General features: G+C 44.0%; 1 protein-coding gene across 1 annotated transcript; it reads right to left on the bottom strand.

Annotated features, from left to right (window-relative positions):
• Positions 1 to 1,453: 1,453 nt before the first annotated feature.
• On the bottom strand, positions 1,454 to 22,543 carry LOC122935328 (matrix metalloproteinase-23-like). The gene is made up of 9 exons (XM_044291094.1): positions 22,325 to 22,543; positions 21,752 to 22,027; positions 16,454 to 16,569; positions 16,156 to 16,292; positions 8,783 to 8,950; positions 6,308 to 6,472; positions 4,282 to 4,377; positions 4,081 to 4,201; positions 1,454 to 1,777 (listed from the first exon to the last, which is right to left on the bottom strand). The coding sequence occupies exons 1-9, from the start codon at positions 22,541 to 22,543 to the stop codon at positions 1,606 to 1,608; spliced, it is 1,470 nt and encodes a 489-aa protein (XP_044147029.1). The 3' UTR covers positions 1,454 to 1,605.
• Between the last annotated feature and the right edge of the window lie 1,044 nt (positions 22,544 to 23,587).

Below are 23,587 nucleotides of genomic sequence, written 5' to 3'. Positions count from 1 at the left end.
TTGTACGGTGTGGCGTTTCCCCCACTCCCTATCGTGACAATGTCTCTTCTCAAAACTAAATAAATGTAATTATTTTAATCTTTCCTCATAACTAAGACTCTAAGCCCCTTATCAGTTTAGTCGCTCTCCTCTGTACTTTTTCCTTCCTATGGACTGGTGCTTAGAACTGAACTGCATATTCTAGATGAGGCCACACCAACGCTTTGTAAAGTGGTAGTATTTCATCACTGCCCCGCGAGTCTATGCCTCGTTTAAAGGGGTTGTCCAACGAAAAATATTATACAGTTTTCAAACCAGCACCTGGATCTGAATACTTTTGTAATTGCATGGAATTAAAAATGTAGCATAACCACTGAGTTGGGGCTCATGCACACGAACGTATTTTCTTTCTGCTTCCGTTCTGGTTTTTTTTGCGGACCATATGCGGAATCATTCACTTCAATGGGGCTGTAGAAAATAAAAAAGTTACTCTGTGTGCATTCTGTTTCCGTTTGTCTGCATGGCCGTTCCGCAAAAAAGTAGTGCATGTCCTATTATTGTCCGCAAATCACGGTCCATTCAAGTCAATGGGTCCTCAAAAAATACAGAACACATCCGTATTTTATCCGTACCTTGCGGATCCATACTGTAGAAATGCTATGCCCAGCCCATATTGCTAATGTGTTTGGTGATTAATAAGTTACTGTTTCTGTATACTATCCGCAAAAAAATTATCAAATACGGAAACCATACAGATATGTTTTGTGCAATAACGGAACGGAAGAGGACTTAAATCAGAGAGAAAAAAAAAACTCCAATACGGAACAACAGATCAGTGAAAAACAGACCGCAAAACAACAACGGTCGTGTGCATGAGCCCTTATTCAATAAAATGTATTTGTATAGCGACACCTGCCGCTTGATTTTAATTTTTTTTCTTATTTCTATGTCCTTTGCATTGAGATGGCCGCACATGCTCAGTCTCATCCTTCAACTGCCTCCTGAGCTGTGATAGGTAGAGCTGAGACACTCCCCCTGAGCTCCAGCAGAAAAGACACTCCCCTGAGCTGTCAGCGTGATATAAATCTAGCAGAGCAATGAATGGGGAGATCTCTGTATCCATGTGAGGTACACGGCTGGTTGTCGCATTGTTAGAAAGAGATTATCATGGACTATATGATGTCTGATTTTCATTTTTTACATTATTCATGGGATAACCCTTTAATGCATGACAATATCCTGCTAGTCTTAGAAGCAGATGATTGACATTGTATGTTGTTATACAATCTATGATCTACAAACACACCTAAATCCTTCTCTACAAGTGACGCTCCCAGTGTTACTCACCCTAGGACATATGATGCAAGTACAGTAGATTATCACTACCCAATATGGAGGACGTGTTTTATTGTATATGAGTCGCATTACTGCATTATTAGTATACTGAGTGCAGCAGGTGAAACATAGTGAGGCATAAAGTTCATGGGACTATGCAATCACCCATTTTGCCCTCATTATAATTCGCCCCTACTGTCAGTCCATGAAAACCGTCTGATGGCCGTTTAACAGCCGCCACACATCATGTGAATGTACTCTTATGATCTTCATGGTGGGATTTTGGAAATACTAGATAACACGGAGATTCCAGGACCTTCCTCCAATGGTCACAATTCCATGGCGTATTACACATGTGTAACGTCCTTGGGTAAATACTTGTGCTTGGATAATTAAACTACTTGACGACTTCTTAGCTACTTCTGGAGCAGACAGATTTAGACGGCTGCCATCCTTGTACCAACTACAATAGAATAGGGAATAAAAAAGGGTAGTGAGAGAAATATTTCAACTTCTATATGATAAAGCTTGTTATCTATGCAGCATATCTCATTTTGCATATAAGCTGCTAAAATTAGGCGATTATCAAACCACCTGGTATTTCATTTTATCTGTGTATGGCTGCAGCATTTCAGGGTAAAACATAGTCCTTAGTAATGTGGGAGCCTATCAATATTTCTTGCTGCCCATGATTAAGGCAGTAGGAATCTACCAACAGGCATATCCACAGTACATTACAGCTGGAGGTCCTACTTTTGGGCTGCTCACCAACCAGCAGACTTGGGGGAGATTAATAAAGAGTGGAAAATTTCTAGTTTCTGGAGTGAATTATAGTAAATTCGGTGGGCCGCACTAAGCCCTGCCTCCTTTTCTCACCACTTTTGAAAAGTATTAATAACCTCTAAATTATGGGCAAATATGGCCTTCACCATAATTTGTAATTTTTTTCCGCTTCAACAGACGTGTAAAAAGATTGATAAATGTTCCCTTAGTTCTACATGTCAAGTTGGCCACCACATCCAGGATGATACTGCATGGAGAAATAGCCAAGCCATGATCCATCCATTCAAGTCTACAGGACTTCTTACTAAAACTGCCAGCACCTGTTCTCTCAGGTGGTGGGGGTCCCAGAAGTGTGATCCTGACAGTACAGAAATCTATGACACATAATATAAATACGACTGTTTAAAAAAAAAAAAAAAAAAAAAAAGAGGGATCCGTAACCCTTAAGATACCGATTTTTGTTTTTCTTTTTTTTTCAAAGAAATGACCATTTCTTAGCATTTTGCTCATTTCTTATGGTGGCCTGCCACCTTGTGGCCAAAAAAAGAATTGCACCATTAATGCTCTGAATTTCAGGGCTTCAGTACTAAACTGCTTCCGGGTTTTTGCGCATTCAGGTGCCGTGATCTTACTTGATCACGGCATCTAAAGCATTTAATTACCGCAATCGGCATTATTGTCGATTGCGGCAATTAGCAGCAGGTCTCTGCTGTTTGAAATAGCAGAGACTTGCCGGCCATGCCGCCCGTGCGAGCGGGCGTCATGCTTGTACGGCGCTGGCAGCGAAATTAACAACACAATGTAACTTCAAATCAATCACACTTCTGTGAAATAAACCTGTCCAGTTATGAAGCAACACTGATTGTGAATCAAATTCTCCTGCTGTTGTGGAAATTGGTCAGACAACAGGTAGAAATGGGCAATTATAAAGAGACAACCCCTATAAAGGAGAGGTTCTGCAGGTGGTGACCACAGACCATTTCTCTGTTCTCATCCTTTTTGGATGTTGTTTTGGTCACTTTTGCATTTTGTCATTGCTCTCACCCCTAAAGGTAGCATGAGGCGGTGTCTACAACCCACAGAAGTTGCTCAGGTAATGCAGCTCATCCATGATGGCACATCAATGCGAGCTGTGTCAAAAAGGTTAGCTGTGTCTGTCAGCACAGTGTCCAGAGCATGGAGCAGATACCAGGAGACGTGGAGGGGGCTGTAGGAGGGCAACAACCCAACAGCAGGACCCACATTGGCGCCCTGTGCTCTTCATAGATGAGAGCAGGTTTGCACTGAGCACATGTGACAGTGTCTGGAGACACCATGGAGAACGTTCTGCTGCCTGCAACATCCTCCAGCAGGACCGGTTTGGCAGTGGGTCAGTAATGGTGTGGGGAGGTATTTCTTTGTAGGGCTGCACAGCCCTCCATGTGCTAGCCAGAGGTAGCATGACTGCCATTAGGTACCGGGATGAGATCCTCAGACCCATTGTGAGACCATATGCAGTTGCACTGGGCCCTGGGTTCCTTCTGATAATGCTAGACCTCATGTGGCTGGAGTGTGTCAGCAGTTCCTGCATGATAAAGGCATTGATGCTATGGATTGGCCTGCCCATTCACCAGACCTGAATCCAATCGAGCACATCTGGGACATCATGTCCCGTTCCATCCACCATTGAGATTGAGATCATTGAGATCTACGATGTGGTATTTTAGTGTTCCCTTTATTTTTTTGAGCAGTGCGTGTTGTAACTGGCTAAAACAGGAAAGCTACTTTAAGAATAGTTTGGTACAATCAGTATAGTTCCTTAGCCTACATAGCCTGAAAGGCTGTCCCTGCAGGAGTTTTACGCCAATCTATTGCCTGAAGTAAATGACCTTCACTATGGGTTAACACTTTAACCTTGGTTCCTGCTTTGCAGGTGACTACATTATGCACTATGGACCAGCAGGATATTTAGGAGTATGTTGTAATGTGTGTCAGGTATCTTACCTGACTCTCTGGCGCGGTTGTGATGCACTGTGGGTACAGTTGAGTGTGACACTCTCACCCTTGGAAGCATAAAATGTCTTCACCTTGACTTTGTATGATTTGGGACCTTTTTCAGACACCTCTTAATGGAAATTAAATGACAATCATCATATATAGAAAGACAGATGAGATTGGAGTGATATCTATAAAATATTTTCTTACTCTTACAGCTGCTACACTTTTGGTAACATGGACTCTGTAAAGCACAACTTTGCTGGTCTTTCAGTGTCTCACAGCTGGATCCTGAAGCTGGGCAGCCTGTCAATAAAAGCATTATTACGATTGTCTCTTTTGTATCCTAGTTCCACTGCCCATTCTTGCTATTGGGAACCAACTCTCTTTTCTTTGCATAAGTCAACATTTCTATTTTTCAAATTTTTTTTTTAAAAGGGAATCTGTCACCTAATTGTACTAACATAGTACATAAGGCCGAAAAAAGACATTTGTCCATCCAGTTCGACCTGTTATCCTGCAAGTGCTGCCTAACATAATTAAAAGCATACCTTTGTTAACATTATCCTTATTTCTGAACACCAGAAAACAAACTTTGATTGGTAAGCTAATGAGGCCCAAAGTGCTCAGCGGGGGCATCAACAACTGTTCCAAGAGCCCAAGACAGCCTCCTCCAAGAGCCCAAGCCTGACTCCCCCAAGTGCCCATGACCACTCTCTTCAGTTTTTCCCAGCACCTTCCCTTTAAAGGGAACCTGTCACCGGGATTTTGTGTATAGAGCAGAGGACATGGGTTGCTAGATCGCCGCTAGCACATCCGCAATACCCAGTCCCTATAGCTCTGTGTGCTTTTATTCTGTAATAAAACCAATTTGATACATATGCTAATTAACCTGAGATGAGTCCTGTCCCTGACTCATCTCACATACAGGACTCATCTCAGGTTAATTTGCATATGTATCAAATCGGGTTTTTTTTACACAATAAAAGCACACAGAGCTATGGGGACTGGATATTGCGGCTGTGCCAGCGGCCATCTAGCAACCCATGTCCTCAGCTCTATACACAAAATCCCGGTGACAGGTTCCCTTTAAGTCTTCCAGTCCGCCCCCTAGTCTGCAACGTCACTATTTTCATTCAGTTTAGCCCGCGACACATGCGCTCTAACTACTGTGAGTCTAATGCCTACTGCAGGAAGGCAGTGTGCAAGTGCAGGCAGATTCCTGGTCTGCGCCTGTGCGAAATTTCACTGAGACATGCTGATGCTCAGACTCACAGTAGGTAGAGGGCATGGATCGTGGGCACAACTGAATTAAATTAGTAGGGTTGACAGGAAGGTGAAAAAGGGAGGTACTGGGAGCAACTGAAGAGGTGGTCTTGGGCTCTTGGAGAAGGCGGTCTTGGAATATTTGAACAATTGTTGATGCCCTGCTGGGCACTTTGGGCCTCATTAGCATACCAATCAAAGTTTATTTGCTAGAGTTTAGAAATACGGATAATGCTAATAAAGGTATGGTTTTAATTATGTTAGGCAGCACTAAATTGCATTGGTATGGGTTAAATATAGTAAAAATTACTTGTCAGATTCCCTTTAACAAGCTCTGGTCCTTTCTTTACTAGAAGGATATTTCCCTATTGACCATCATGGGTTAACATATGGCTAGGAAGTACTAAGACTTAGGAAAAAAAGACACGCTATTAACATAAAATGGAAGGAAGAGTAAGGCACCTTGCAGACGAGCGAGTATTCCGCACTGGTGCAATGCGTGATCTGAACGCATTGCCCCTGCATGGAATCCGGACCCATTTATTTCAATGGGGCTGTGTACATGTGCGTTGGTTTTCACGCATCGCTTGTGCGTTGCGTAAAAATCGCAACATGTTCTATATTCTGCGATTTTCACGCAACGCTGGCCCCATAGAAGTGAATAGAAATGCGTGAAAATCGCATAGCATCCGCAAGCAAGTGCGGAAGCAATGCATTTTTCACTGATGGTTGCTAAGAGATGTTGTTTGTATACCATCAGTTTTTTATCACGCGCGTGCAACACGCATTAAATCGCCATGCACCCGCGTGATAAAAACTGAACAACTGAACGCGATTGCAGACAAAACTGAATGACTTTGTTTGCGAAATCGCACATTTCTCACTGAACGCATTCGCAACGCATCCGGACCTAATCTACACACACTCATCTACAAGGGGTCTAATAGATGACAAAGAAATAAACAATTACCATAGAGATGCTGTATTGCCAAAATATCATCTTGTGCCAAGTGCCGGGTCCGCGTGTATGTAGCATTAGGATGCATCAGTGCATAGACATCACTAGAGTGCCATAAGCCAAGAGCATGACCAATCTCATGCGCTGCCACCTGGACCAGATCATTATACCACACGCCTGTTAAGTGGTAAAGAAAAGGGTAAACTGAGATGATACTATAAAAGGTGAGTAGAGAATTAAAACCTTACCAAACAGGGATAATAAAGTCTAATATACAGATCAATTAAATGTTTCTTGCCATCGTTTACTTAAAGGGGTTATCCCATAACTAATGTAAATAATTAAAATTAAACATCATATAATACATGACAATCTCTTTCTAACAAAGCTAGAACCAGCCTTGTACCTCACATGGATCCAGAGATCTCCCCATTCATTGCTCTGCTAGATTTATATCACGCGGACAGCTCAAGGGGGAGTGTCTTTTCTGCTGCAGCTCAGGGGGCGTGTCTCAGCTCTCCCTATCACAGCTCAGGAGGATGAGACTGAGCATGTGCGGCCATCTCAGTGAGCAGGACAAAGAAATAAGAAAAAAAAACAGCAGGTGGCGCTATACAAATATTGTGAAAAAAGAACATACAAAGGTTTGCCGCTGATTACTGTACAGCTTAAAGGGGCTGTCCAGGATTTCTTTATCCTCAGGAGCCCAGACACCCGCCAATCAGCAGTTACCTAGTAGCTGTGGCTCCATACATGGTGCAGTGGACAGAGCTTCAGCAGTGCTCCAATTATTTTCAGTGGGAGTAGCACCGCACTTACCAACTCCATCCACTACACAATGGATGGACCTGTGTTTCAAGCTACAGCTGTTCAGCGGGTCAGTGGGTATTGGGGGGTCAGACCTCCTTGGGGTAGGCCATTAATATTAAAATCCTGGACAACCCGTTTAAGTTAAAGGGGTTGTCCGGGTTCAGAGCTGAACCCGGACATACCGTTATTTTCACCCCGGCAGCCCCCCTGAGCCTAGCATCGGAGCATCTCATGCTCCGATGCGCTCCAGTGCCCTGCGCTAGATCGCGCAGGGCACAGGCTCTTGTGTTTTCAATAACATACTGCCGGGCGGTAACTTCCGCCCAGCAGTGTGTTCGGTGACGTCACCGGCTCTGAGGGGCGGGCTTTAGCTCTGCCCTAGCCGTTTTACTGGATAGGGCAGAGCCAAATCCCGCCCATCAGTGCCGGTGACGTCACCGGGCTGCCTGTCAGCCCCATAGAGAGCCCGGTATGTCACCGGAACTCAGAAAAATGCCTTTGCCCTGCGCGATTTAGCGCAGGGCAAAGGAGAGCATCGGAGCATGAACTGCTCCGATGCTCATGTCAGGGGGGCTGCCGGGGTGAAAATGGAGGGATGTCCAGGTTCAGCTCTGAACCTGGACAACCCCTTTAAGTCTCATTAACTTTGGACATTACTATCCAGATGTCTGTTTTTTACTGTATTTGTTTGTGGCACAAGGCCTTTGGTTTCAACAGGTTTGTGAGATATGTTTCCATTACTACTTGGGCAGTGGCATGGCTGATGCTGGCCAAGGTTTGGACACACATACAAGGTCCTGCCTGAGGTTAAGCAGCCTCCTGATGCTGTGTGTGCCATCACATAGAATGTCCTGACGCTGTGAAGACCCATGTGCAAGGCCCTAAAGAGAAGCCAGGAGTGAGAAGAGGGAAATGTCTGTGGTTTTTGTATGTTTTTTGTCTGATCTGGGGCTGATTAATTTTTGGGTCTGATGTAGGGGGCTGCAAAAATCAAAGTTAGACCAGCACCTCCAAACATTATGAAAAAAAAGGGGTTCAGATGCACTCTACCATGGCTGCAACGTAAAAGGACTACAAGTAGCAGCACACTGTCATGCGCAAAGATATGCAAATACTAGAAACATGAATACATGTAAACTGCACCACTGCTATACTTACTATATGAAAATTAGCAGCTCTTTGCCCACATTTTTGTTTAAAATTATGTTGGGCCCATCTATATAGGGGTGATCTAGGGGTCTGGTCTGGGGTCTGATATAAAGGGAGGCCTCCATTCAAAAGTTTGGCATGGGGCCCAATACTTTTCTAGTTCCATCCCTTAAGCCTCATTCACACGTCCATGTCCGTGCTCAAATCCGTGAGCAGGTGGTCAGTGATGCATCCGTGAAGCTGTCCGTGAAGGATCCGTGTTGGGTCTGTGTGTCCGTGTTTCACTGACAATGAACAGCTGAAAAATAATTTTTAAAGCATCTCTTCTTAATGATCCGTGAAGCACTGATGGATCCGTGTTGCATCCGTGGTTTTCACGGACCCACAAACTATAATGGACGTGATGGATCCGTGAACACGGACAAAATAGAGCATGCATAGAGAACATGTACAGCGCACATGCGTGGAACACTGACGTGTGAATGAGGCTTTAGCTTGGGTTAAAAAAAAATAAGAGAAAGCATTTACCCTGCTTCCAGCTGAATCGTGAAGGTCCAAGTATCCAGAACTCGTGGTTGTCAAAATGAATCTCTCCTCTTGGTGGCAAAAAAGCATGAGCTAGTTCTCCATTCAGACCATCGAAGCAGGGGTGCAATGGGGATTCCCAACAGTCACTGTGATTATAGGAATAAAAGCCTGGAAAATGAAAAGGGATTTCAGACAAAACAATAGATGATAATCTGTGCACTGATTTTACCTAAAAGCGTTTTCTATAATTTCAGTATTGATGTCCTGTGTTTAGGAAAGCCGGTCAATATTATATTGGTGGGGTCTAGATTACCCCCACCCTGGCCAATCAGCGGCATTCCGGTGTGTACTAAAGCCTCTTCCTTGCTCATAATACTCCGTGCACCATACATATAGTCGCGGCTAGAAAATCTATAAGGATTGACTAAGGGCTCATGCACATGACCATATGTATTTTGCGGTCCGCAAAAAATACGGATGACGTCCGTGTGCATTCCGTATTTTGCGGAACAGCTGGCCCCTAATAGAACAGTCCAATCCTTGACAATAATAGAACATGTTCTATCATTTGCGGAACGGAAATGCGAACATACGGAAACGGAAGGCACAAGGAGTAACTTCAATTTTTTGTGTGAACCCATTGAAATGAATGGTTCCGCATACAGTCTGCAAAAAAAAACGGAACGGACATGACAAAAAAATACATTTGTGTGCATGAGCCCTAATTGTAATGGAAATGTCATCTTTATTACATATATATTATATACATAATTAATAAAACTGAGGTTAAATATATACAAAGCAGCATTAGGAGGTATTTTAGATAAATATTAGTAATAATCAGGGGATCCCAGGTGTCAGACCCCTCCGATCTGATATTGATGACCTATCCAGAGAATAGGTCATTAATATAAATTCCTGCATAACAAAAAAAGTTATGGGGGTCAGAATATGGCGATGGAAAGAAAAAAGATAATTTTTCCAAAGTTTTATTTCCGTATTAAAATAGGAGAAAAACTATATAAATGTGGTATTGTTATAATCGTACTGACCCTGGGAAAGAAGGAACGCCGTAAAAATAAAACCCATAAAACTGTGGAGAATTTTTTTCCAATTCCACCACATTTGGAATTTGTTTAACCTTCCCACTACATCATCTGCAATATTAAATGATGCCATTAGAAAGTACAACTTGTCCCTCAAAAAATAAACCCTCATATGGCTGTGGAAATGGGAAAATAAGTTATGGCTCTGGGAAGGCAGGAAGGGGTTAAACCTGGATATTTAAAGGGGGTTGTCGAGGATTTTGATATTCATGATCTCAGGAAAGGTCATGAATATCTGATTGATGGGAGTTTGACTCCTGGCATACCCGCCGATCACCTGTTTGAAAAGGCCGCAGCTCTCCAGTGAGAGCTGCGGCGTCTTCCTAGACCAGTGATGTCATGTTCACTGGTTACATGGCCTAAGTGCATTCAAGTCAACGGGTCGGAGCTGCAATACCAAGCGCAGTTGTTGTACAATGTATGGTGCGATGCTTGGTGTGCTGTGAGGAGCCCACATCCCTCACAGTAGTGCTGAGGCCTCTTCAAACAGCTGATTGGTGGTGGTGCAGAAAGTTGGACCTATCCTAAGAATAGGTCATCAATATTCTACTCCTGGAAAGGTGCCATTTATATTGGCGGGATATACAGTCAGGTCTATAAATATTCAGACATTGACACAATTATACAATGTTTGGCTCTATACACCGCCACAATGGATTTCAAATGAAACTAACAAGATGTGTTTTAACTGCAGACTGTCAGCTTTAATTTGAGGGTATTTACGTCCAAATCAGGTGAACGGTGTAGGAATTACAACAGTTTGCATATGTGCCTCCCACTTGTTAAGGAACCAAAAGTAATGGACAGAATAATAATCATAAATCAAACTTTCACTTTTCAATACTTGGTTGCAAATCCTTTGCAGTCAATTACAGCCTGAAGTCTGGAACGCATAGACATCACCAGACGCTGGGTTTCATCCCTGGTGATGCTCTGCTGCCAGGCCTCTACTGCAACTGTCTTCAGTTCCTGCTTGTTCTTGGGGCATTTTCCCTTCAGTTTTGTCTTCAGCAAGTGAAATGCATGCTCAATCGGATTCAGGTCAGGGGATTGACTTGACCATTGCATTCTTTCCCTTACGGAAACTCTTTGGTTGCTTTTGCAGTATGCTTTGGATCATTGTCCATCTGCACTGTGAAGCGCCTTCCAATGAGTTCTGAAGCATTTGGCTGAATATGAGCAGATAATATTGCCCAAAACACTTCAGAATTCATCCTGCTGCTTTTGTCAGCAGTCACATCATCAATAAATACAAGAGAACCAGTTCCATTGGCAGTCATACATGCCCACGCCATGACACTACCACCACCATGCTTGATCATGAGCAGTTGCTATCTTTCTACATACTATTCTCTTTCCATCACTCTGGTACAAGTTGATCTCGGTATCATCTGTCCATAGGATGCTGTTCCAGAACTGTGAAGGCTTTTTTTTATGTCGTTTAGCAAACTCTAATCTGGCCTTCCTGTTTTTGAGGCTCACCAATGGTTTACATCTTGTGGTGAACCCTCTGTATTCCCTCTGGTGAAGTCTTCTCTTGATTGTTGCCTTTGACACACATACACCTACCTCCTTGAGAGTGTTCTTGGTCTGGCCAACTGTTGTGAAGGGCGTTTTCTTCACCAGGGAAATAATTCTTCGGTCATCCAGCACAGTTGTTTTCCGTGGATTTCCGGGTCTTTTGGTGTTACTGAGCTCACCGGTGCGTTCCTTCTTTTTAAGAATGTTCCAAACAGTTGTTTTGGCCACGCCTAATGTTTTTGCTATCTCTCTGATGGGTTTGTTTTGTTTTTCAGCCTAATGATGGCTTGCTTCACTGATAGTGACAGCTCTTTGGATCTCATCTTGAGAGTTGACAGCAACAGATTCCAAATGCAAATAGCACACTTGAAATTAACTCTGGACCTTTTATCTGCTCACTGTAATTGGGATAATGAGGGAATAACGCACACCTGGCCATGGAACAGCTGAGAAGCCAATTGTCCCATTACTTTTGGTCCCTTAACAAGTGGGAGGCACATATGCAAACTGTTGTAATTCCTACACCGTTTACCCGATTTGGATGTAAATACCCTCAAATTAAAGCTGACAGTCTGCAGTTAAAGAACATCTTGTTTGTTTCATTTCAAATCCATTGTGGTTGTGTACAGAGCCAAAAATTTTACAATTGTGTTGATGTCCCAATATTTATGGACCTGACTGTAGTAGCGGATATAGTGCAATACCCAGTGCAAAATTAACTGCAACCCCAGATATTATATTGGTTGGAGAAAACATTTCATGTAATGAGATCATCTTGGGCTCATGCATAAGGAGTAACTCATCATGTGATTTGCAGCATTTTTGTAACTTAAAAAAAGGTCAGAAATGATGCACATCATACTAGCACAATAATTGGTTACCTGGCATTCCTCTTGCAACTTTTGAAAATGTGAGTGTGTTTAAGGCCTCTTGCACACGAACGTTGTGGTTCCGTTCCGTGCATTTGAGACTGCAATAGAACTGCGGTTCGGAGGCACGGACAGAAACGCCACAAAAGCACTCCCTAGTGCTTCCATGGGGTTCTGACCCGTGCTTTCGTTCCGCATCTCCGTGATTGCTAACCCATTCAAGTGAATGGGTCCACATCCGTGATGCAGAGTGCACACGGGCCGATGCCCCTGTATTGCGGACAGGCCGCAATACGGCCACGGGCACACAACGTTCGTGTGCAAGAGGCCTAAGTAAGGCTACTTTCACACTAGCGGCAAGATACTCCGGCAGGCTGTTCCGGCGGGTGAACAGCCTGTCGGATACGTGCTGCTGCTAGTACACTCGTGCCCCCAGGACTACTGCTCCGGCCCCATTGACTATAATGGGGGCGGGCTGGAGCTACAGCGGCAGAACGGCAAACATGCTGGGAGGTGGCCGGAATAATACTACGACATGTCGTAGTTTTATTCCAGCCGCCTCACGGCATGTTTGCCGTGCTGCTGTCGGAACTCTGGCCCGCCCCCATTATAGTCAATGGGGCTGGAGCGGTAGTCTGGGGGCACGCATGCAGTAGTGGCAGCACGGATCTGACAGGCTGTTCACCCGCCGGAACAGCCTGCCGGAGTTCCTTGCCGCCAGTGTGAAACTAGCCTTAGGCCCCTTTCACACGGGTGAGAATTCCGTGCGGCTGCAATGCGTTGCATCACAATGCAATGCATCTTTTGTGCGTTGCGTGAAAATCTCAACATGTTCTATATTCTGCGTTTTTCACGCAACGCAGGCCCCATAGAAATGAATGGGTCTTCGTGACAATTGCAAGCAAGCGATTTTTCACGCATGGTTGCTAGGAGATGATGTAAGTACATTTATAAAAGTCAATTTACTGTATTATTTTCCCTTATAACATGGTTATAAGGGAACATAATAACATTCTTAATACAGAATGCTTACTAAAATGTGGTATTAGGGGTTAAAAAAATAAAATAAAATAAATAATTATTAACTCACCCCATCCTGTTGTTCACGCAGCCGGTATCATCTTTCTTTTTCTTTCAGGACCTGCCAAGGGACCTTTGATGACGGGGTGAGCACGTTGACGTCAGCGCAGATCCTGCTGAATGAAGATATAAATTTTCTATCTTCATTCAGCAGGACCTGCGCTGACGTCACCGCGATCACCAAGTGGTGAGCGCGGTGACGTCATCAAAGGTCCTTTGGCAGGTCCTGAAAGAAGAAGAAAGAAGATGATACCGGCTGCACGAACAACAGGATGAGGTACGTTTTTTAACCCCTAATGCCACATTTTAGTAAGCATTCTGTATTAAGAATGCTATTATTTTCCCTTATAACCATGTTATAAGGAAAAATAATAAAATCTACAGAACACCTAACCCAAAACCGAACTTCAGTGAAGAAGTCGGGGTTCGGGTCTGGGTACCACAGTCAGTGTTTTATCACGCGCGTGCAAAACGCATTGCACCCGCGCGATAAAAACTGAACATCGGAACGCAATTGCAGTCAAAACTGACTGCAATTGCGTACCTACTCGCACGATTTTCCCTGATCACAGACGCAACGTATCCGGACACGCTCGTCTGCAATGGGCCTAAGGGGACCAGGGACAACAAGTTTCTGACTTGCATCAGTCTTAGGCCTTTTGCACACGAACATTTGCATCCGTTCTATGCATTGGGGACCGATATTTGTGGTCCCCAATAAACAGGCAACGTCCGTGCGGCGGCCGGGACAGATTCAACTTGAATGGGTCTGTGATCGGTCCGCAAGTTCTATTTTTTTGCGGTGCGGAGGCACGGATAGAAACACCACGGAAGCACTCAGTAGTGCTTCAGTGGGGTTCCGATCCGTGCTTCCGTTCAGCATCTCAGTGATGGCAGACCCATTGAAGTGAATAGGTCTGCATCTGTGATGCGGAGTGCACATGGGTCGGTGCCCGTTTATTGCGGACTCGCCGTATGCGGGCTGCAATATGGGCACAGTCACATAACGTTCATGTTCAAAAGGCCTTAATAAATTTGTCCATTTGTTTTTACATTGAGTTTTAACCTGAGTCTTGAGTATTGTATTAAGTAAGTCGTTTTCTGCTGTGTACAGTTCTGGGCTCCTGTGAACAAGGCAGACATAGCAAAGCTGGAGAGGGTTCAGAGGAGGGCAACTAAAGTAATACCTGCAATGGCTGGACTACAGTGCCCTGAAAGATTATCAAACTTAGGGCTCATGCACACAACCGTTGTTGTTTTGCGGTCCGTTTTTCACAGATCCGTTGTTCCGTATCTGAGGTTTCTTTTTCTTTTTAATCCAGTATCTGATAAGTCAGGGATGGCCAACCTGAGGCTCTCCAGCATGCCCAGACTTCTTACAGCTATCAGCTTACAGCAGGGCATGGTGGGAGTTGTAGTTTTACAAAAGCTGGAGAGCCGCAGGTTGGCCATGCCTGTGATAAGTGATACATGTTTTTGGATTGAGCAGCTGAAAACACTTTTCTGAGGACTCTTTTTTCCTATAAAGCCCCATTTTACATCTGGCATCACAACTTATGTGTCAGAGGAACAATCTGATATATACTTTGGAATCCGTTCTAGCTTCAGTTTCCCTATGGCATGGTGCAGGAAACTTTAGCTGGATCACTGGATTTATGTGAAGTGGGCCATAACGGGACCAGACGCCTCCTAACAATTGCTGCACCCAGCATAGGTCTGCTGCACAAAGGCAATGACAGTGGGTGCAACAATGGTTCTCTCCTTATAAAAAAAAAAAAATTAAAAATAAAAACATTACACTCAGGCCATGCACCTGAGGCCACTTCTATGCTGAAAATAGAGAACATGGAACTTTGGATATTGGAATGATTGTTTTTGTTATTGTTGAGGGGCCCAGCAGTCGAACTCCAGGGGTTGCGGACAATTTTTTTTTACATTTTTCAAACCATTGCCTGGATCTGAATACTTCTGTAACCACATGTAATAAAAAATGTAATATAGTCATTGAGTTATGAAAAAAAGTAACTGCATTGCACCACCTGCTGTTAGTTCTTTTTCTTCTTTCTCTGTCCACCTAACTGAGGTGGTCGCACATACTACGTTCTATTCATGTGCGACCACCTCAGCAAGTTGGACAGGGAACCCCATAATCAATCATCTTGAGTGTCTTGCTGCTGTTGTGCGCTGGGGAAATCTCACGCCGTTCAGTATTCGGTGCAGTGAGTGAAGGGCGCTCACTGGCTTCCTCACTGCGCCTGCGCTAGAATGGCGCTAGATTTCCCCAGCGCACAGGGCCGGCAGTTAGAGGTGAACGCTGCGTTTCGGAGCCTCTAAGAGCAGGAGCAACGCAAATGTCAGCTAGTTTAATAGGGTTAATTCTGGTGACAGAAACCCTGTAAAAATGAAGAAACTATTTGTCTATTTGCAAAATCTGACCAAACCCTTTCCATACAATGCTGCAGTTTTCTGCCTAAGATTGCCTCTATATGTCTCTGATTTGTTGTCATTTGGACATTAAAGTGACACTCCAGAAAAAGGCTGAAAACCTATTTAGGTGCCTTCATTCCAAGTTGTGATTCAATGATGCGACAATACACTATGAACCCATCCAAGGTGGAGACATGCTTTTTTGTAGCCCTACAAAAATGAATGACTGGGAACCTCAGAGAAGAGGGACAAGACATTAGGGACATTATCAGTGGCGGGGAGGTGACTGAAGAAGGTTTGTTCCACAGTCAGGGATAACATGGATCAACACAACTAGATGACATATCTTCACTCAGTTGACAGTGCTTACCAATGCTTAGGTCCGACTTGTGTTTAGGGAGCACACGTTGAAAGGTTAGAGGCGAAACCTCACTCCACATGCTGAAGGCAATCTCTAATGCTTTATCTGTGTCACCTTTGTTTAAAGTATTGGGATACTGGACAAGCCTGTAAAAAAATGAGGTACGTGGAATAGTCTACAGGAATTATGAATGTGTTATTTGCACTAATTCAGTAATACATCATGTGTTAATATAACACCCTACTGGGGGGTAAGAATGACTCCTTCTTATAATATTGGTGGGGGAGTACTGGGAAAATCCACTCACCTGTATGTCAGGTTCAGATGATCCCACTTGTATCCCAGTGGATTTATAGTGTAACGTTTCCATCTGCCACTCCGTGATGGGAAGACAGCACCACAAGCTGGTCCATCAGCCTGTATCTGCACAAGAATAATCCAGAACAGCTAAATATAAGAAATCCATAGCTATCATTGGGGATAAGGGCTGATTTATAGGAGGATCTCTGTGCAGCGCTGTGGAATATGCTGGTGATATGCAAATATATATATGACAAAAGACAGGCAGCACTCCAATTCGTAAAATAGTGAACTCAAACTTTATTCAACCAAGTGGTAAGGCAACGCTTTTTGTCTTCTGTGTACTGGGTAAGCTTATTCCCAATGGACTTTGCATCCTCTTTTTTCATTTTTTTCAGTCGGTGCTGCCATTTTTCCTTGTTTTATATATATATACAGTACAGACCAAAAGTTTGGACACACCTTCTCATTCAAAGAGTTTTCTTTATTTTCATGACTATGAAAATTGTAGATTCACACTGAAGGCATCAAAACTATGAATTAACACATGTGGAATTATATACATAACAAAAAAGTGTGAAACAACTGAAAATATGTCATAGTCTAGGTTCTTCAAAGTAGCCACCTTTTGCTTTGATTACTGCTTTGCACACTCTTGGCATTCTCTTGATGAGCTTCAAGAGGTAATCACTTGAAATGGTTTTCACTTCACAGGTGTGCCCTGGTACTCAGTTACCATCACTGGAAAACATTTTCACTGCTCGCTGCAGCAACAGGGCAAAAATTATCTGCGGGGATCCAACTCACCCCGGCCACAGCCTTTTCATTCCCCTACCCTCTGGTAGGCGTCTTAGAGCCCTACATGCCCTCACCAGTAGGCTGAAGAACAGCTTTTACCCCAAAGCAATCAGTCTCCTAAATGCTCGGAGATTATTGCCCCTTCCTAGGATAGAAACTACCACAGACTGAAAGTGACTGCTGCATTCATGACCTCATGATGATCTCTTGTCTGCAGTGGTGTCTGAATCAGTGTATATATACTCACAAGCACTTACTATATATATGCTGTGAACTGTGAATAGTAATGCCTTCTAGTGCAATGTTTTGTTTTTTTCTAGTGTAATGCTTTAGTTTAAATGTCAGTTCTTGTTCCTCTGTCAATGGCATCTAGGATTGCTCCAAACAACATTTGATTGTATTGTACATTGTATTGTACAGTGACAATAAAGGTATCTTATCTTATCAGGTTTAATAAGTGGGATTTCTTGCCTTATAAATGGGGTTGGGACCATCAGTTGCGTTGAGGAGAAGTCAGGTGGATACACAGCTGATAGTCCTACTGAATAGACTGTTAGAATTTGTATTATGGCAAAAAAAAGCAGCTAAGTAAAGAAAAACGAGTGGCCATCATTACTTTAAGAAATGAAGGTCAGTCAGTCCGAAAAATTGGGAAAACTTTGAAAGTAAGGGCTATTTGACCATGAAGGAGAGTGATGGGGTGCCGCGCCAGATGACCTACCCTCCACAGTCACCGGACCTGAACCCAATTGAAATGGTTTGGGGTGAGCTGGACCGCAGAGTGAAGGCAAAAGGGCCAACAAGTGCTAAGCATCTCTGGGAACTCCTTTAAGATTGTTGGAAGACCATTTCAGGTGACTACCTCTTGAAGCTCATCAAGAGAATGCCAAAAGTGTGCAAAGCAGTAATCAAAGCAAAAGGTGGCTACTTTGAAGAACCTAGAATATGACATATTTTCAGTTGTTTCACACTTTTTTGTTATGTATATAATTCCACATGTGTTAATTCATAGTTTTGATGCCTTCATAGTCATGAAAATAAAGAAAACTTTTTGAATGAGAAGGTGTGTCCAAACCTTTGGTCTGTACTGTATATATATATATATATATACCTATACCTCCAAACTTTTGTAAATCACGGCAGTTTTTTTTCCCCATACTAGGCCACGCCTCTGACTCCGCCCAAAGCATAATTACTGACCTCCGTCACAACCGGTAGATTTGCTGCTGTGCTACCTTCTTTAAACCCCCATCACAACTGGGGATCGGTTAGGTGAGTGTAAGTTCCTTTATTTTTTTAACAGCATGTGGAGCCCCTGGGATAATTTTTTAAATATTAGCGCACAAATCATCAGATGATAGATATTTTAAGGTCCAAATTGCACAAAATAATGAAGTTCTGGTCTAATATACAGGTAGAAACCAGACAGACACTTATAAGGAGCAATTTAGTAAATGTATTAATGCACATTTAAGCATAAATTCCCCAGGTCAAAATGAGGGGCATTTAAAGATCAAAGAGGGACAGAGGGTCAAAAAGAGGGACTGCCCTCCAAAAGAGGGACTGCACTTGGGAGGCATGATATAACAAATGGCAGGATGAAAGCTGCTATTCACTACTCACCATATCATGAACAGGTCCCTGCTGATGCCAAATTCCAAAACTGAGTAAAAGAAAGGAAGCACCAGTGATAACATACATAGACATACTAGAGATAGAGATGCCATCGATAACCATCCAACCCATCCTGGGTATATGAGAGGCTCCAGCGTGAAGTGCCAGCTGCTGTGCTCCCATGGAGGATCCCACTATCATTACAGTGGTATCAGAACACTGCAGTCTCAAGCAGAGGAAAAATGTGGATCAAAGATGGGAGATCAAAGAATCAAATATCCTGCTGCAGTAGGGAACAAAGATGTGTGTGAATGAGGAAGGAAATATAGATAAAAAGTTCTGAGATCTAAAACTAAGGCAGACACACATAGTATAGCGGGAAAGAGGAAAGTGGAATAGTAAGCGAGGGGCTCGCTCCAGAACTCATGTGTGTTTTGTTAGTGGACACGTGGAGAGAAGAACAACCTGTTCTTTGTCCTAGATTTCAATATGCCATTTATAACCATATGTTACATTTAACACCTTCTATACTGCTTACAGTACAGAAAGTAACATTTTTAGAGTAGAATTCCAATAGGGTTGCCCAGTGGGGAAAGTTTTCCGTCAAAGGGAACATAGCGGGATAAAAACTAACAAAAAATAAATAAAAAGAAGCAGTACCTCACTGATCTCCCACTGTAACCATATCAACTCTTACCCAGTCCCTACTAGTCTCTATTTCCTGGTCTTATTTTGAAACACAGGAAATGCCCACTCAGCCAATATTGATGTATTACAAAACTGGCTGCCTGAAGCCACCACTAGGGGGGGCTCAGTGCATAGGAATGTATATAATCATCATTGACTACAATGGAATCTGTTAAAATCTGTTTACACTGTGCTCCCCTAGTGGCGACTGCATGAAAATGTAGTGTTTTCATGCAGGAACAGAAGAACCAGTTCAGTGCTCAGCCCCCTTTCATGGTTACACATTATTATCTACCCGCCATAATCTTCACTGCTACTGCATTTTTTCAGGCGTTTCTTGATTTACTAAATACTTCTACTACTTAATAAAAGATGTGTGGCTTCAAAGCTTCTGCTGTCTATTTCCTGTTAAACAGCCTCATAGCAATGTTACTCTGACTTTGAATGTGGGTTAGCCAAAGATGTGCTAAATTGATCAAAAGTCCCACGTTTGGGGCATCTTATAACACTCAACTTAACACTTTGGCCTAGAAATGCTACTCCAGTTTTTTCTGGAAATGTTGCCCTTGAGTAATTTTGCTCCTTTTATTTTTGCGACTCTAAAAAGTCACGATGATACAGTGTCTTAAATAAGTATTCATACCCCTTCAACTTTTCCACATTTTTTTTTTTTACGTTACACCCACAAACTTAAATGTATTTTATTGGGATTTTATGGGATCAACACAAAGTTGCAAGTATGTGTGAAGTGAAAAGAAAATGATACATGTTTGTTTTTAAAACATTAGTGATCAAAACAGCATTAGGAAAACCAAGTAACACACCAGACAGGTCAGGGATAAAGCTGTGAAGAAGTGTAAAGCAGGGTTAACTTCAAAAAAAAAATCCCAAGCTTTGAACCTCTCATGGAGCACTGTTCAATCCATCATCCCAAAATTGAAGGAGTATGGCACAACTGCAAACCTACCAAGACATGAACGTCCACCTACACTGACAGCCCAGACAAGAAGAACACTAATTAGAAAAGCAGCCTATGGTCACTCTGGAGGAGCTGTAGAGAATCTGTCCACAGGACAACTATTAGTCGTGTACTCCACAAATATGAACTTTATGAAAGAGGGGCAAGAAGAAAACTAGATTTTTGTATTTACCGTAAAATCTGTTTCTCTTCCGTTCATTGGGGGACACAGGCTTGACTGTGGGTATAGCTGCTGCCACTAGGAGGCTATACTAAGCACAAAAGTGTGAGCTCCTCCCTCCAGCTATACCCTACCTACGGGACTAAGCTAAAACAGTTTGTGCAAAAGCAGTAGGAGAAGCAAAAGAAAAACAAACTCAGAACCACGCAGCCCACAACGAGAGAATAGGTGTGAGATGTGTCCCCCAATAAACGGAAGAGAAACCGATTTTACGGTAAATACAAAAATCTAGTTTTCTCATCCGTATCATTGGGGGACACAGGCTTGACCATGGGACGTTACAGAGCAGTAACTGCAAAGGTGTGTACTCTTTAAAATTTGGAAAAGGTGTGCAAAGATGACCAGGTAGCCACCTTGCACACCTGAAGGGCCGAAGCCCCATGATGTACTGCCCAAGAGGCCCCTACTGCCCGAGCAGAATGAGCAGTAACCTGGAAGGGCAGACCGCGGTCACTGATGCGGTACGCTTCTACAATGGCTAAACGAATCCATCAGGAAATGTAAACTTTTGACGCAGCCAGCCCTTGTCTCGGTCCCTCTGGAATGGCGAATAGTAAATCCGTCCGTCGGAAAGAGAACGTCTGAGACAGATAGATGCGAACAGCCCGAACCAAATTGTGGAGCGACTGCTCATGAGGATGAGATGGGGCAGGACAAAAGGAAGGGAGAATTATCTCTTCATTGAGATGGAATGCCGACACGACCTTCAGAAGGAAGGACTGGACAGGGAGAAGGACTACTTTGTCCTGATGGAGGATAAGGAATGGCGACCGACAGGAAAGAGCCGCTAGTTCCGACACCCTACGGATGGAAGTGACTGCCACCAAAAAATGAAATATTGAGGCACTCAGTCTGAAAGTTATGCAAATTAAGTGTATTTAATTTTTCTGTATCATCCATTGGCCCGTTTAATATTAAAGAATGACAGATTATTTCTGACCAGACGTTTCGGTCACGGTGGACCTTCATCAGTGCTCATGTTATCTGTATATAGGATATGGGTTTGCCTGGGCGCTGGATGCCACCAAAAAGGCCTCCTTGTAGGACAGGAAGCGAAGAGACACCTGCTGCAAAGGCTCAAACGGAGAGGACTGGAGAGCACTGAGCACCATATTAAGGTCCCAAGGATTCAACGGAGGACAGTAAGGGGGCGTAGCGTGCGCCACCCCGTGCAGAAAGGTCAGAACCGTAGAAAGCGAAGCCAAGTTCCGCTGAAAAAGAATGGAAAGGGCTGAAACTTGGCCTTTGAGGGAACTGAGAGCCAGCCCCAAGTCCATGCCCGACTGCAGCAAAGACAAGAGTCGCGGCAACAAGACCCGAATGGGAGACAACTGGTGGCGTTCGCACCAACTAAAGTAGGACTTCCAGGTCCGGTGATAGATCCGGAAGGACGATGGATTTCTAGCATAAATCATGGTCTGGACAACAGGATCCGAGAAACCCCGAGCCCTTAGTACAGTGGCTTCAACAACCATGCCGTTAAATATAGAGACCCTAAATTCGGGTGAAAGATCGGTCCGTGCGACAAGAGGTCCTCCAGGTTCGTCAGCGAGGAGAGAGACTAGGGATGCGTGCCATACTCTGCGTCGCCAGTCCGAGGCCACGAAAATGACGGTCAGACTTTCGGACCTGATTTTCCGGAGAAGACGCGGAATGAGCGGAAGAGGAGGAAATACGTAAGGAAACGTGAACTGCGTCCACAGGCTCTCAAGGGCATCCGACACCCGAGCCAGAGGATTCTTGGACCTCGCAACTGAGTTTTCTACCTTGTGGTTGAAGCGGGAGGCCATGAGATCCATATCCGGCTAACCCCATCACTCTCAGATCGCGAGAAAGACCTGTGGATGCAGAGCCCAGTCACCGGGATCGGGTCTCTCTCGGCTGAGAAAGTCGTCGATCCAGTTGTCGACGCCGGGGATATGAACTGCCAACAGAGCTGGGACATGGCTCTCCGCCCAGGAGAGGATGAGCACTTCTTCCGACATGGCTGTGGGACTCCCGGACCCGCCCTGGTGATTTAGATATGCAACTGCCGTGGAGTTGTCAGATTAAACCCAAACTGGATACAATGAACCAGAGAGAGAAATCGCCCGCAATTCCATAATATTGATCGGAAGGGAGCGTTCCTTGCGGGACCAGGTTGCCTGGACCAAGAGATTGTCCAGAACTCCCCCCACCCTGGAGACTGACGTACGTCGTCAACACAATGTCGGCATCGGAGACATCAATCGCCACCGAAGGTCTCGGCGCGTCGGGGCAGGGAGACGGTTGAGTTGATCCAGGGCGGCTGGGGAACGGTCCCAAATGGTCAGAATGTGACGCTGACGAGCCCTGGTATTGAACTGGACATAGGGCACTGCTTCGAAGGAAGAGACCATGTGGCCCAGAGCCCTCATGCACTGGCGAATGGGAAGAGGCTGAGGCCGCCACAAAGAGACAGAGAGTGGAGCGTTTGTCCTGGGGCAAGAACATCAGCTGCCGAGCTGGGTGAAGACATGACTTTAATAGGTTCAGAACCCACCCGAAGAGTTCCAGTGTGTCCCGGATGATGTGTAGGCTGTCTGCCGTTGCCCAAAATGACGGACCCTTGATTAGGATATTGTTCAAGTATGGAATCAGCACTACAATGGAATCGTTTAGATCAAAACCTAGTCATGTGTTAGAATGCCTCAGTTAACTCCTGACCTAAATCCCATTGAGAATTTGTAGAGAGACTTGATTATTGCTGTTCACAGACGCTCTTTATCCAATCTGACTGAGCTTGAGCTATTTTGTAAAGTGGAATGGGCAAAAATTTCAGCCTCTAGATGTGCAAAGCTAGTAGAGACCTGTCCTACCCCAAA

Source organism: Bufo gargarizans, chromosome 4 (genome assembly GCF_014858855.1).
Source record: "Bufo gargarizans isolate SCDJY-AF-19 chromosome 4, ASM1485885v1, whole genome shotgun sequence".
NCBI lineage: Eukaryota > Metazoa > Chordata > Amphibia > Anura > Bufonidae > Bufo > Bufo gargarizans.
The sequence above is the reverse complement of the archived record's forward strand: the minus strand, read 5'-3'. Positions and strand labels throughout refer to the sequence as shown.

Excerpts from the sequence above, each read along its gene's own strand:
- LOC122935328 (XM_044291094.1), bottom strand. The coding sequence starts at position 22,543 with ATGGATCTCATGGCCTCCCGCTTCAACCACAAGGTAGAAAACTCAGTT. Across the intron at positions 6,473-8,782 it reads ACGATTCAGCTGGAAGCAGG|GCGTGTGGTATAATGATCTG; the intron begins GTAAATGCTTTC and ends ACCACTTAACAG. Across the intron at positions 4,202-4,281 it reads AAAGTGTAGCAGCTGTAAGA|AGGTGTCTGAAAAAGGTCCC; the intron begins GTAAGAAAATAT and ends ATTTCCATTAAG.